At 55.8% G+C, this 13,309-nt stretch overlaps 1 protein-coding gene across 1 annotated transcript; it reads right to left on the bottom strand.

The window, feature by feature from the left end:
- Nucleotides 1–125: 125 nt before the first annotated feature.
- Nucleotides 126–10,092, bottom strand: LOC130876030 (transducin-like enhancer protein 6). The gene is made up of 18 exons (XM_057772451.1): nt 10,028–10,092; nt 9,724–9,752; nt 9,421–9,500; nt 8,154–8,215; nt 7,814–7,859; nt 7,410–7,451; nt 5,497–5,562; nt 5,160–5,412; nt 5,040–5,056; nt 4,804–4,885; nt 4,634–4,713; nt 4,519–4,556; nt 3,615–3,873; nt 3,281–3,528; nt 2,077–2,218; nt 1,160–1,313; nt 398–474; nt 126–314 (listed from the first exon to the last, which is right to left on the bottom strand). Exons 3-18 carry the CDS (start codon nt 9,463–9,465, stop codon nt 210–212), a joined length of 1,716 nt encoding a protein of 571 aa, XP_057628434.1. The 5' UTR covers nt 9,466–9,500; nt 9,724–9,752; nt 10,028–10,092; the 3' UTR covers nt 126–209.
- Nucleotides 10,093–13,309: the final 3,217 nt, after the last annotated feature.

The following is a 13,309-nucleotide window of genomic DNA, read 5'->3' on the forward strand; positions in this document are numbered from 1 at the left end:
CCTGGGTTATAGAGTGAGTTTCAGGACAGGCTCCAAAGCTATAAAGAAACCTTGTCTCGAAAAACCAAAAGAGGACAATGTCTCTTCTGAGGACAGAACAGAGCACTCTGCTTTCTCAATTGCTTTACTACATGTGATGAGGGTTAAGTACACCCTTAGGACTCTCGCCCACCACTGTGCAGCTGGGAGAGAGTCAGGAGTCGAAGCCATCAGTACTTGATCTGGTACACCGAGGCGCAGTACCCGGAACCCGTGACAATCAGCTTGCTATTGGCTGTAACGTCACAACACGTGACAGCGGCAGCCTCAGGGACCTGTGTGACAGCAGGCGGAATGAGCCCATGGGACCCAGCGGAGCTCAGCCCCTCCCCCAGGGTCCCACCCTGCACGGGAGTACCTGGAAGAGTTTCTTTCCTGAGGGCATGCTGTGGATGGTGACCAGGTCGTCCATCCCCACGCTCACCCACCACTGGCCTGGGAGGAGGTGGAGAGACAGCGAGGTTACACAAGACCCCACCCACTCACCCTCTCATCTGGCAGCCCCAGCATTCAGGAGGCTGAGGCAGGAGGATTCAAGAGTTTGAGATGAGCCTCAAAAGAACAAAATGAAGCCGGGCGGTGGTGGCGCACGCCTTTAATCCCAGCACTCGGGAGGCGGAGGCAGGCGGATCTCTGTGAGTTCGAGACCAGCCTGGTCTACAAGAGCTAGTTCCAGGACAGGCTCCAAAACCACAGAGAAACCCTGTCTCGAAAAACCAAAAAAAAAAAAAAAGAACAAACAAAATGACAGAAAAAATGTTTTCTTATTCCGCCTTTTGTTGTGTTTGCTTTTGGTTTTTTTTTAACAAGAGTCTTTCATAGCCAGGGCTAGCCTCAAACTCCCCACGTAGCCAGAGATGACCCTGAACTGATTCCTGCGGGTGGTTTATGTCAATAGAATGTGTTGGAGGCGAATGACTCTAATCCCAGCACTTGGAAGGCAGAGGCTGGCAGATCTGAGTTCCAGGCTAGCCTGGTCTACAGAGTTCCAGGGCAGCCAGGGCTACACAGAGAGACCCTGTCAGTGTGATGGGTGTCAAAGCGCTGATCGGGCTGAGCAAACAGTGGAAGCTTTTGGAAAGTCAGTGCTGCGGTGTACGCTTTTCCTCGGACTCCTTACCGTTTGGGGAGAACTTGAGGCCTAAGATGGTCTTGTCCTTGGTGCCCACAGGGAGCACCTCGCTCCTCCTCTTGCTGTCATACAGGCAATGCTGGCCGTTGGCCAGGCCCAGCAGCAGCCAGTCTTCCTGTGGACTGTGCGACAGGCTCATGATCTGGGATGAACAGGGCAGAGTCACAGAGGTCAGACCCCAGCCCAGCAGGTGGCAAGGGCCCCTCGGACTTGCCACCCCTGGTGCTTCCTGTCACAGTCCCTGGGCCTCCCTTTGCTAATCTGAGATGGGGAAAAGGGCTAAAATAAGACAACAAAGAATCTGTTTCTCTCCCTTTTTGGTTTTATTGAGACAAGGTCTTCCTCTGTAGCCTAGGCTAGCCCTCACCCCCCCCATGTACCTGAGGATGTCCTTGAACTTCTGATCTTCCCGGCTCCATCTCCCCAGTGCTGGGGTGTTGGGTATAGTGTGGCACAATGCTGGAGATAGGACCCAGCACCCTAAGAAAGCACTATACCCACTGAGCCTGACCTACCCCCCCCCTCCTGAGATAAGGTCTCACTGTGTAGCCCAGGATAGACTCATACTTTTCACCCTCTTGCCCTGAGTACTGGGATAAAAGTTTGTGCCACCATGTCCATTAGGACAATTTTTTTTTTTTTTTGAGACAGGGTTTCTCTCTGCGTAGTCCTGGCTGTCTTGAAACTGGCTCTGTAGACAAGGCTGGCCCTGAACGCAGAGATCCGCCTGCCTCTGCCTCCTGAGTGCTGGGACTAAAGGCGTGCGCCACCACTGCCTGGCTGACCCCTATATGTCTTGCCAGAATCACGAGCTGACCTGGAATGTCCCAGCTCCCCATGCTGAGTCCACCTTGTCCTCTACCTCCAGGGCCCATGCCCGTCCAGCCCCAGTGGGGTCTGTGCACCTGGGACTGGAATGTGTACTCCAGCGACACCTTGACCATCCGCAGGTCCCAGCATCGTAGACAGGCATCCAGACCTCCTATCCAGACATTGTCATCTTTGACCACCAGGCTCTTGGCCGCACTGACAGGGCCTTCGAGGTCCCTAGCCAGAGAGAGCAAAGGGAGTGAGCCTAGCCTTGGGGTCCATGTTCCTGAGATCCCACAGGTCATGAAGGCAGCCTTCTACCTTTGGCAAGAAGGGGACAGTGACGTCATCCCAAAGTCCCTGCACCTAATGTTCCAAACCAACACGAGTGTGCTGACCCTCATCTGTAATTCCAGCACTGAGGAGGCTGAGGCAGGAGGATTGTCATGAGTTCTAGACCAGCCTGGGTATATAGTGAGAACCCGCCTCAGAAAGGAGTAGGGAGACCAAAGCCGGCCACAGTGACGCAAAACTGTCATCCCAGCTACTCAGGAGGCTAAGGTAGGAGGATCGCAAGTTAGAGCTATCCTGGGCTACAGAGTGAGCTCAGTTATCAGCCTTGCAAGCTTCACTTGGTCTAACCTCATGAACTGCACAGGGCTTGACAACGACGGCACCTGTCATCTCAGCACTTGGGAGGCCAGGCTAGCTCGGTCTACACAGAGACCTTGTACCAGATAAATGAGTAAACATAAAAGTGTTGCCAGATGGCTTCCAAGTGGTCAGCGGGAAAGGTGACCTGAGGTCCATTTTCAGGAACCCACTTGATGGAAGGAGAAGGATCCTGTGGGTTGTTATAAGCCCCTGCTAGGCCCCATCCACAAGTAATACAATGAATAAGCCAGGCACACACACAGAGCACTTGGGAGATGGAGGCAGGAAGATCAGGAGTTCAAGGCTATCCTCTGGCTTGAGGCTAACCTGGGCTACCTGCAAGTTATCCTAAACAAAAGGTAAAATTCCCTAGTAAGGGGGCTGGAGGCGTGGTCAAGGTGTGAGCCTCGCCCAGAATCCCCCAGTGAGGGATTGGGGGCGTGGTCATGGTAGAGCCCCCAGTGAATGACAGGGGACGTGGTCAGGGTGGAGCCCCGCCTAGAATCCCCAGAGAGGGGCTGGGGGCGTGGTCAGAGTGGAGCCCCGCCTAGAATCCCCAGAGAGGGGCTGGGGGCGTGGCTCCACTCTGGTGGAGGGGGGTTGGGCCAGGAAGAGGCTCAGGGTATGTGGTCCCTGTGTCCGCACCTGACTACTCCCTGACTCCGTAGGTCCCACATCCTGACCCTGCCATCTGTGAAGCCTGCGAAGGTAATGTTCTCCTCTGTGCTGGCTAGCACCTGGCAGGACAGGCCCTTGCAGGGCAGCTGGCACTTCTCGTACAGGAACGGGGCTGCCAGGTCCCACACGCTCACGCATGGCAGGTTGTGTCCGCCGGCGAACAGGGTCCTACTGTTAGAGGACAGCAGGCAGGTGCGCAGGTACGCCCCGCTGGTCTGCAGAGGACGGGCCCCATGAGTGAGGGTCCATCCACGCTGGTGGCTTCCAGACCCCGCCCCAGGCACCTTCCCTGCCCGCACACCTGGATGCCACACTGCAAGTGGCTCTCGGGAAATCGGTCCTCTGCCACCTGGTTCGTTAGACTCCACACCTTGATGCCACTCCGGGTACAGGTGAAGACGTGCCTTGTGAAGCAGCTCACGGCCATCGCCAACAGGAGTTCCCCGTGTCTCAACACTCGCACCTTCTGCAGGGCCTGGGGGACAGCGGACCTCTTCCATTGCCAGAGTGATGCATCTGGTCTCTCCCAGCTGGGCTCTAAGTTCCCAGAGTCGCAGGATCTGGGGACAGGAGGAGGGGAGACGGGGAGGGGACGGGAATGGGTGGAGAGGGGCGTACAGGGTATGAGATTTTCAAGGCAGGTTCTTGCTTAGTCCAGGCTGGCCTTGAATTCCCTACTTAGCCAAGGCTGGCCTTGAACTCCTGATCCTCCTTGCCTGCCCCTCTTGAGTGCAAGGAGACAGAGCTTTCAACTCTTGACATAGCCACATCTGCTTCCCTACTCTATCTAAAATGTTTTGCCCAATTAGACTAAACTTTCATGCACCCTCTTATGGCCCTAATTATTATATTCCTTTTTCCAAGTAGTTTTCTCCCGACTACAGGATTGGGAGAATCTGTTGAGTTTTAAGTGAGAGATTCATTTTCCAACACTTTAAAAATTATTGTTTTACTTATTAATTTGTGTGTGTGTGTGGGGGGTGTCAGGATAACTTGTGGGAGTCAGTTTTCACTTTTAGTCATTGGGTCCAGGGATCAAACTCAGTTCCAGGCTTGTCAGCAAGCCCCTGTACCTGCTGAGCCCTCTCGCTGGCCCCTCTCCCCTCCCCTTCCACCACCAGTTAGGACAGGGGTGGGGGAACAGAGGAGCAGGGAAGGGGAATGGAGGGGCAGGGTGAAGGTAATCTTGCTCTCCCCCTACTCACAGGGGCTTCAGAAATGGACCAGCACTTCCAGAAGATTCCTGCAGTGCAAAGAAAGAAGCTGACCCTGTTGGCTTGTGACTTACCAGCCATGTCTGCATCAGGGTCTCCTGCTCACCTGGGTCTCACAGTGGAGCTGGCTGATGTCTTTTTGGGAAATACCAAGCAGACCCAAGGAAGCCTCACTCAGGATTGGGGCTGTGTGAGACAGCAGAATTTAGGGGGACCCAGCAACCTCTGCCCCTCCACGCCCCAGGCCCCTCCACGCCCCAGGCCCCGCCTTCCTACAGAAGTCACTCAGGCTGCTTCTGGGCTTGGGCTCAGACTGGGGTTCTCGTTCTGAGTCAGGCAGGCAGGCGTCTTTGTTTTCCTGGGAGACAGAACTGGGTCAGCTAGGGGACACACGACCCAGGGGAACCCAGCAGAGGCCTGGGGGTCCAGGGCTGCACCCAGCAGAGTGCAGGGATGAAGGAGGGGCATTGTAGGGCAGATGTGTGTTGGGGTTCCCAGCCAAGGGTACTCACCAATCCCAGCAGCTCCTCTATCGCCATGACAACCGGTGAGAAGGAAGAGAGATGGAGAGCAATGAAGTTTGCCTGGACACCCAAAGCACTCCCCCCAGCCCTTGAGTGAGGGGCCCTCACCCTCCTGTGCCTGCTGGTTCTCCGGGTTTTCCCTGAAAAGTTTCCAGAGTTCCTGGGTCAGGGTATCGCTCCAGAACGTGGGTTCCTTGTCCCACACAGGCTGTGGGTCCTGCTGCTCCTCCTCAGTCTCGGAGAGGCACTGACGTCTGGTGAACACCTGAGGCTCCGGGGTGGCCCTGAGTTCCTCAGGGTCCTGGGGGGCCGTGGTCTCTGAGCCCTGCTTGGCTTCTTTCTCAGTTGAAGTCTGAACAGCCTGGACAGAGCCCATGGGACCTCGTGAGACACAGGATTGGGTCAACCAGTGTCTGTCCCCTCCAGCTCCAGGGCACATACTCACCTTGATCATCTCCAGGATACGGGGGGACTTGCTGAAGATCCCCACCAGCTGGAAGAAGTTTTCCACCTAGAATAAGTTAGGGTTGAACCTTACTGCAGGCACTAACGTGGAGAAGGAGTGTGGCAATGCTGGGCACTTGGCAACCTCTCCATACACAGAGGCAAGCTCTGCACTGTGGGATAAACCACCTTACACACACCCAAGCATGGTAGTGTCCACCTGCCCACCTCCCAAGGTTGAGGCAGGAGGATCAGGAGTTCAGGATCATCCTCAGCTACATACTGAGTTTGAGATCCTGTCTCAAAACAAAACAAAAACTTCAACTAAAAGAGTAGTTAAGACCACAAATAGGGATTGGGATGCAGCCGTTGAGGTACGAGCCCCCCCACCCCCCTGCCCCCACAACTTGCCGAGCCCTTCCCCAGCATGGATCAAAGGCCTTCGTATTATTTTGCATGTGGGGAAACTGAGGTCCAGAGCCAGGGGCTAATTTTTCAGCTTTTCAGCAGTCTTGCTCCTTCCTCTTTGAGCTTTTGTGGACCCTCCCCCACATGGAGGGGGAGCCCCCTGGATGGAGGCTGCAGACCCAGGGAGCTGCCTCCCTGGGAGGGGATGATGGATTCCAGGACAGCGCCAGCCTGGGGGCTGCACAAAACCCAGGGGAGCCCTCCCGATCCAACACCCCCCACCCCCGACCCCCGGCTCATTAACGTGCAATTTACTGGCACTTTAGTGTGCCTGGTGCTCAGAGTGAATGGAGGGAGAGCTGCCGCTCCCCCCTGCTGCTCCTGGGGGAGGGGGGCTTGTGTTCCCGGGTGTGAGGCTGGGGGGCGGGGCGGTTAGAAGCAAGGGAACTGGGGAAACCAGGAGCTGCAGGGAGCTGCCCGGGATATCACAAGATACAGGCAGTGACTGGCCCTATGTACCTGTCAATCATTCCCTCAATGACTACAGCCCAGCCCCCCACTAGCCCTTCATTCTTGCACCTGATGCTAGATCAGTCCCCTTGCTCTACCAACCACTGCCTTCCAGGGCCCCTACGGCTCAATGGGCGGGGTCAAGACCCGGAACTCCCTGCAGCCCCCCATAAGCCCTGCAACGCCTGTCACTCTTGCCTCCCTCTTCCCGTTGCCCCCACGCGGGGGATGGGGGGAGGACGACGACGGGACGGGACCCCTGCCTCTGGCCTTTGCAGAGGGCCGTCGCTCCTCCTGCCTGGACAATGTCCCCCTCTCCCAGTGCACCTTCCTAAGCACCCTGAGCGGTAGATCCTGCCTGGAGCTTTTGGCGCGCCCATCCTCCCCCCCCCCCCTTCAGTCCCCGGTCCTTGCTGTATCCCTGGCACCTCTGCCGGCCTGGTGAATGGTGGCTGCTGAGGCTGCTGAGCGCCTTGAATGACCAACCATGTTCTGGTGGCTTCCTGCGGGCCCCCCCGCCCCCCGCCACTGCCCTATCCCCACCCCCACTGAGCTGCAGTCCTGGCCCTGGCTGCCCACCAGTGACATCTGGCCCTGGGCAGCGCTTCCTTCCTGCCAGTGCCCTTGAGAAAGAGGCCAGGTGGCAGGAGAGGAGGCGGATGAGGACGCACGTGCCTTGGCTGGGGCGGGGGTGGGGGGAGGAGAGCTGGGAGCCCCTCAGAAAGCCTGTCTCCAGCTCATGCATGGGACCCGTGTGCAACCCTGACCCAGGAACTCCGGGGCACCTGGGACCCGGGCAGAAGATGAGCCACAGCTAGGTAGGTATAAGCACTCTGAATCAACTCCCTCCTACCTGTCTGCATCCCTGGGTGGCTCCCACCTCCCTGAAGTCAAAGATCCTGGAATCCTCTTCTCCACCCCTCCTCCCAGGACACTGATCACCAGCTCCCCACCTCCACCCTGCCACCCCTGCTCTGGTCCCCAGCTCCACTTCACCTGCTTGTGATGCTCCTGGAAGGACTGATTGATTCTGGATACCTGAAATCACAGCAGATGAGGGGTGGGTCTGTGTCCCTGAGAAAACCCCTACACCTTTACTCGTGAGACAACAGAGGCCCATGGAGCCCAGCCTGGACTTGATCCTCCGGCCTGCCTCCACCTCCCTGGGCTGGGACGACTGGTCTGGGCCAGTCACCAGCTGTTTAACTCTGCTTTTAAATAAAATATTACTACGTCCTTTTCAATGGGAAATCAAGTCTAACTCTCTCTTGCAGCCTCCCAGGCCCTGCCCGCTCCTCTGCCAACCTCCCCTCTCTAGTGCACACACAGGCCTCCTCCCTGCTGCCCCCCCCCCCCCCCAGCACAGCTACTGCCTCTCAACTGACGCTGGGGTGGCTTACCAAGATGGAGATGTTGTCTAGCTGGATCATCATCTCAGAGAGAACACTGATGGCGGGGAAAGCAGTTGAGCATCCTTCTAGAAACAGACCCCAACCTGCCCTAGGGCAGAACCCCAGGAGGACCACAGGAGGGTGCCACCCAAACCCTTCTATCCGGTGCAGGGAGTGTGCACATTAAAAGCACGCATCTGCCACTGCTTATCTGGGGACAGGATTTGGTGGCTGGGTGACCCAGGCAGGCACCACTACAAAATCAACACCCCAGCTCGAAAACAAACCCGAAGGAACGCTTCACTAGAAATCAGCCTTCGCTTACTGGCCGCCCCAGGGAAACCCTCACCTGTCCAGTTCCTCCGGCATTTGTTTGATGATGGAGGAGTACCTTTCGGACAAGCTGGAAGGCTGGAAAGGTCAAAGGCCAGAACCATAAAGTCTGCAGCACTCCCAGCTCCCAGACAGCCCCCGAGATGCCAGTCAGGTCCAGCTTCTTGAAGCCCTGAACTCTCGGGGTACAGGACCAGCCATAAAGGGGAAATGGTGGAGCCTTCTAGACCCTCGTTCTCAGGGACCCTTTAAGACGGCAGATCCTCATGCTGTGGCGACCACCACCCACAGAATTCTTCCCTTGCTACTTCATAACTAATTTTGCTGCTGTTAGGAATCATAATGTAAATAGCCGATATGCAAGATATTCCATATGATCTCAAGGGGGTCACGACCCACATGCTGGCGTCAACTCGGGGCGGACCTGTGCCTAACACTGCCTTGATCGTTAGAGGAGGGAGGAGAGGAAGCAGGGAATATCAGCCTATTTTGTGTGTGTTTTTCCAGACAGGGTCTCACTAATATAGTCCTGACTGGGTGGTTCTCCAACTCAGAGATCCGCCTGCCTCTGCCTCCCGACTGCTGGGATTAAAGGCGTGCGCCAACTTTAATCACAGAATAGTGTTAACTGAACATAGGACCAGCGCCCAGCCCTTCATTGGACGGTTCTAGGCTCCACCCCGACCACGCCCACAGCCCCTCACTGGGGATTCTAGGCGGGGCTCCACCCTGACCACGCCCACAGCCCCCCTCACTGGGGATTCTAGGCGGGGCTCCAGCCTGACCACGCCCCCAGCCCCTCACAGGGGATTCTAGGCGGGGCTCCAACCTGACCACGCCCTCAGCCCCTCACAGGGGGATCCTAGGCGGGATTCCACTCTGACCACGCCCTCAGCCCCTCACAGGGGATTCTAGGCGGAGCTCCACCCTGACCCCCCCAGCCCCTCACTGGGGATTGTAGGCGGGGCTCCACCCTGACCACGCCCCCAGCCCCTCACTGGGGATTCTAGGCGGGGCTCCACTCTGACCCGGGCCCCAGTAGGCAGGCCCACCCCCTGCTTTCTGGACCAGGTGAAGTCCAGGTGATTGACATTGGGAAAGCAGGCCCGGGCTTCACCGCTCATTTTCATCTGCGCAGCGGGGTCACAGGTGCAGACACTGTGCGGGGCTGTTTTCCTAGCTAGGTCTGCGAGAGTTGCTGCGGGTTCCAGGCCGGGCTGGCACCGTGACCTCGGTCTCCCAAACCCCCAAACCCCACCCCGCCGCCCCTCACCACCTCTCACCAAAATTCCACTAGCGGTGTCATTGTTCTGGCTGTAGGAAGTCATCTAGAGGATTGTGGAAGTAACAAATCTGGCGAGTCCTGCAGGGGGTCAGGTTCGGGTTTGGACGGAAAAGCCGACCCCCCATCCATCCCTGTAGTCTCCCCAGGGTCAGGACCCAGCTGCGGAGGAAGCCAACCCCCTCCTCCCCATGCTCTCTGCATCCCCAAAGCCCCGTCTTTACTGCAGGGGCTACGGTTCCAGAACCACCGCCCCCAGGTAAGCATGGGGGGCTCATCCCTTCAGATACCGAGGAAAGCGTACCGGGAGCAGTCACGGATGTGGTGAGTCGCCTAGGGTTTTGAGGGACGAGTAAGAGTTTGCCAGGCGTACTAATAAAGCATGCACGTGAGGTACATATATATACAAACACTCAGGCACACACGGAAAACATTTTTTAAAAAAGAACTTAGGAGACAAGAGAAACGACATTTGGTTCATTCTCCCATCACTCAACATGGGCAAACTCCCTGCTGAAGTCAGTTTTGTGCGGGACAACGCCCCTCCAGCTCCCTCTCCTCCCCCACCCGCGCAAACTGCCTGCAGGAAGCGGGCTACCCCCACGCACCACCTCAGAGGACGGGGAGGCCCCTGGGACCCCAGAGGAAGCCACAGAGGTCAGCCAAGTTCAGGCCAGGAGGAAGCCCCTCCTGCTGGGCCCCCGGCCATTTGACCCCTCCGACCCCGCCCCGCTCGGCCCCGCCCCAAGCCACGCTCCCACCTGCACCCATAGAGAGAAGCATCAGGGCCCAGGCCACGGGTGCACGTGGGCTCGGGGCTGCACGAGCCGCCTCAGCAGGTGCTGGCCAATCAGGAGGCCGCAAGCCCACGTGGCCCGCGATCCCAGCTGCTCATTGTTCAGCCTGTGGCCCGGCTGTCAATCACGGAGTTCCAGGCCTCGGGTTAACCCCCGCATTCCCGGTGCCGTTTGGGAGCTGGGAGAGGATTTCAGAGTGGTTAAGTCTGAATATTTGGGGCATGCGAGGGGTCAGCAGGTGGCGGTGATGCAGCCAAGACCTTTGATCTGAGTTCGATCCGTTGGACCCACATGTTGGAAGACACACACACACACACACGCACACACGAATAAATTTCTTTTTAATCTGTGTGAGCTTGTGAGATAATTCAGCAGTTGAGAGCACCGGCTCTCTTGCACAGGACCCTGGTTCGATCCCAGCACCCAGGTAACTCTAGTTCCAGAGGCTCTGAACTCAAGGTGCGCACACATGCATGCAGACAAGACATCCGTCTACATAAAATAAGATGCAGAAGAATTAATTCAAAGCCGGGCAGTCGTGGTGCACGCCTCTCATCCTTGCACTGAAGGCAGAGGCAGACGGATCTCTTGTGAGTTTGAGGTCAACCTGGTCTACAGAGCGAGTTCCAGAACAGCTAGAGTTACACAGAGAGACCCTGTCTCAGAAAACCAACCAAACAAAAATCTCCAATAAATAAAAAATTAACAAAAATCAGAGGGCCCACTTTTGAAATTCTGGGGTGTGCTGATGGAATGGGAAATCATAGCTTGAGAACCCCCCAAATTTCCCGTGAGAAACGAGGCTTTGGGTGTCCTGTGAAGTGACACTGACCTGCCTGTGTGCCCAGGCTAGCCCTTGCTCCTCTGCAAACTGAAGCCCGAGGATCAGGACTCAACTTAGTCGCAAGGTTAAGAAATTAAAAAAAAGCCGGGCTGTGGTGGTGCACGCCTTTAATCCCAGCACTCGGGAGGCAGAGGCAGGCGGATCTCTGTGAGTTCGAGACCAGCCTGGTCTACAAGAGCTAGTTCCAGGACAGAGGACAGGCTCCAAAACCACAGAGAAACTCTGTCTCGAAAAACCAAAAAAAAAAAAAAAAAAAAAAAAAAAAGCCACAGCCAGGCTGGCACGCGTGCACCCAAGACCCTAGCCTCAGCATCTCCTGAACTAGGACCCAGCACTGGGAGGTGAAAGCAGGAAGGTTAGGAGTTCAAGGCCATCCTGGGACCCTGAGACTAGTAGCGAGTTCCAGGCAAACCTGGACTACAAGAAAAAGACAGAAAAAGCAGGGTGGAAGTGGGGGGGGTGTCAACCCCTGGACTCTGGCAGGACCACAGAGCCAGATTCTAGCCCTCCACAGGGGACCCTGGGGTGAAGTGGACTCTGGAGCCCCTTCCCCCACCTCCATGTTGCTCCAGCCGCAGGTGAAATTAAACCATGACCTCTGTGTACACAGAGGCAGGGAGGTGACCGTGAGTTTGGGGCCAGCCTGTGCTCCCTAGTAAGAGCAGGTCTTACTAGGGAGTGGGATGTGAGAGGGCTCAGTGGGTGAGGGGACTGCTGCCAAGCCTGATGGCGTGAGTTCAATCCCTGTGCCCCACACAGCAGAAGGCGAGGATTCCTTCCACCCCACCACACACGCACGTGCGCGCGCGCGCACACACACACACACACACACACACACACACACGAATGAGTAACTGTAACTCAATTAGGCCCAGGTCACAGTAACTTTTCCTTCATTAAAAAATTAATTTACAGGGCTGGAGAGATGGCTCAGAGGTTAAGAGCACTGACTGCTCTTCCAGAGGTCCTGAGTTCAATTCCCAAGAACCACTTGGTGGCTCAAACCGTCTATAATGTCCTCTTCTGGCCTGCAGGTATACATGCAGGCAGAACACTGTACACATAATAAATAATAGAACATTTTAATTGATGTGTATAAATGTTTGCTTGCATGCATGTGCACTGCGTGTGTGCCTGGTGCTCTCGGAATCCAGAAGAGGATGTCTGGTCCCTGTAACTGGAGCCACCATGTAGGTGCTGGGACTCAAACCCAGGTCCTCTGAAAGAGCAGCCAGTGCTGGGAACCGCTGAGCCCGCTCTCCTGCTCCTGACCAGGGCTGTTGCGCATGCTAGGTCAGACCTCAAGCTGTCGTCATCTGTTTTAGCCATGACTGTCACTGCAAGGCCCTGGCAGGACCATAGACCTCCTGGGGTGGAGCCCCCCCCCCCCCCCCGTGCGGCGCTCGTGCCTATTATGACTACGTGAGATGGCGTCACCACCACAGCTGCTACTGCAGAACTCTTCAGTCATGGTGCCGACATTTCCTTCGTTGGGGGAGGTGGCGCACTTGGGAGGCAGAGCCCGGAGGATCTCTGTGAGTTTGAGACCAGCCTGGCTACAGAGTGCGATTGTGTCTCAAAACACCAATACTAGTACTACTAACAATAACAAATAATAAATAAATAATAACGATAAGAATAAATAGTAAATTCCGGCACCCAGGAGGCAGAGATAGGCAGATCTCTGAGTTCGAAGCCTCCAGGACACCCTGGGTTACACACAGATGAACCCTGTCTCAGAAAATCAAATAAAGCCGGGAGGTGGTGGCACACGCCTTTAATCCCAGCACTCGGGAGGCAGAGGCAGGTGGATCTCTGGGAGTTCGAGGCCAGCCTGGTCTACAAGAGCTAGTTCCGGGACGGGCACCAAAGCTACAGAGAAACCCTGTCAGGAAAAACCAAAAAAAAAAAAAAAAAAAAAAATCAAATAAATAAACAAATTAATACATAAATACAAATTTTTCTCCTAAGACAAGGTTCTCTTGCCCTGTAGACCAGGTTACCTTCAGACTCAGAGATCTGCCTGCCTCTTTCTCCTGTGTGCTGGATTAAAGACGTGCACCACCACTACCCAGCATTAATAACAAATACATTTTTTTTTCCAGTCCTAGAGAGCCAGGGCATTGTATATGCTATTCACTGTGTTTAATTATTATTTTAAGATTTATTACGTACACAGTGTTCAGCCTCCATGTATGCCTGCAGGCCAGAAGAGGGCACCAGATCTCACTACAGATGGTTGTGAGCCA

The sequence above is a fragment of the Chionomys nivalis genome, chromosome 6 (genome assembly GCF_950005125.1).
Source record: "Chionomys nivalis chromosome 6, mChiNiv1.1, whole genome shotgun sequence".
Classification (NCBI taxonomy): Eukaryota; Metazoa; Chordata; class Mammalia; order Rodentia; family Cricetidae; genus Chionomys; species Chionomys nivalis.

What these genes read in the sequence shown, in the direction of transcription:
- LOC130876030 (XM_057772451.1), bottom strand. Translation starts at nt 9,465, where the DNA reads ATGACTTCCTACAGCCAGAACAATGACACCGCTAGTGGAATTTTG. An exon ending in ATGCCGGAGGAACTGGACAG is followed by an intron (nt 7,860 to 8,153) that starts GTGAGGGTTTCC and finishes CCCCGCCATCAG; the next exon opens with TGTTCTCTCTGAGATGATGA. An exon ending in CAGGAAAGAAACTCTTCCAG is followed by an intron (nt 315 to 397) that starts GTACTCCCGTGC and finishes GCTGTCACACAG; the next exon opens with GTCCCTGAGGCTGCCGCTGT.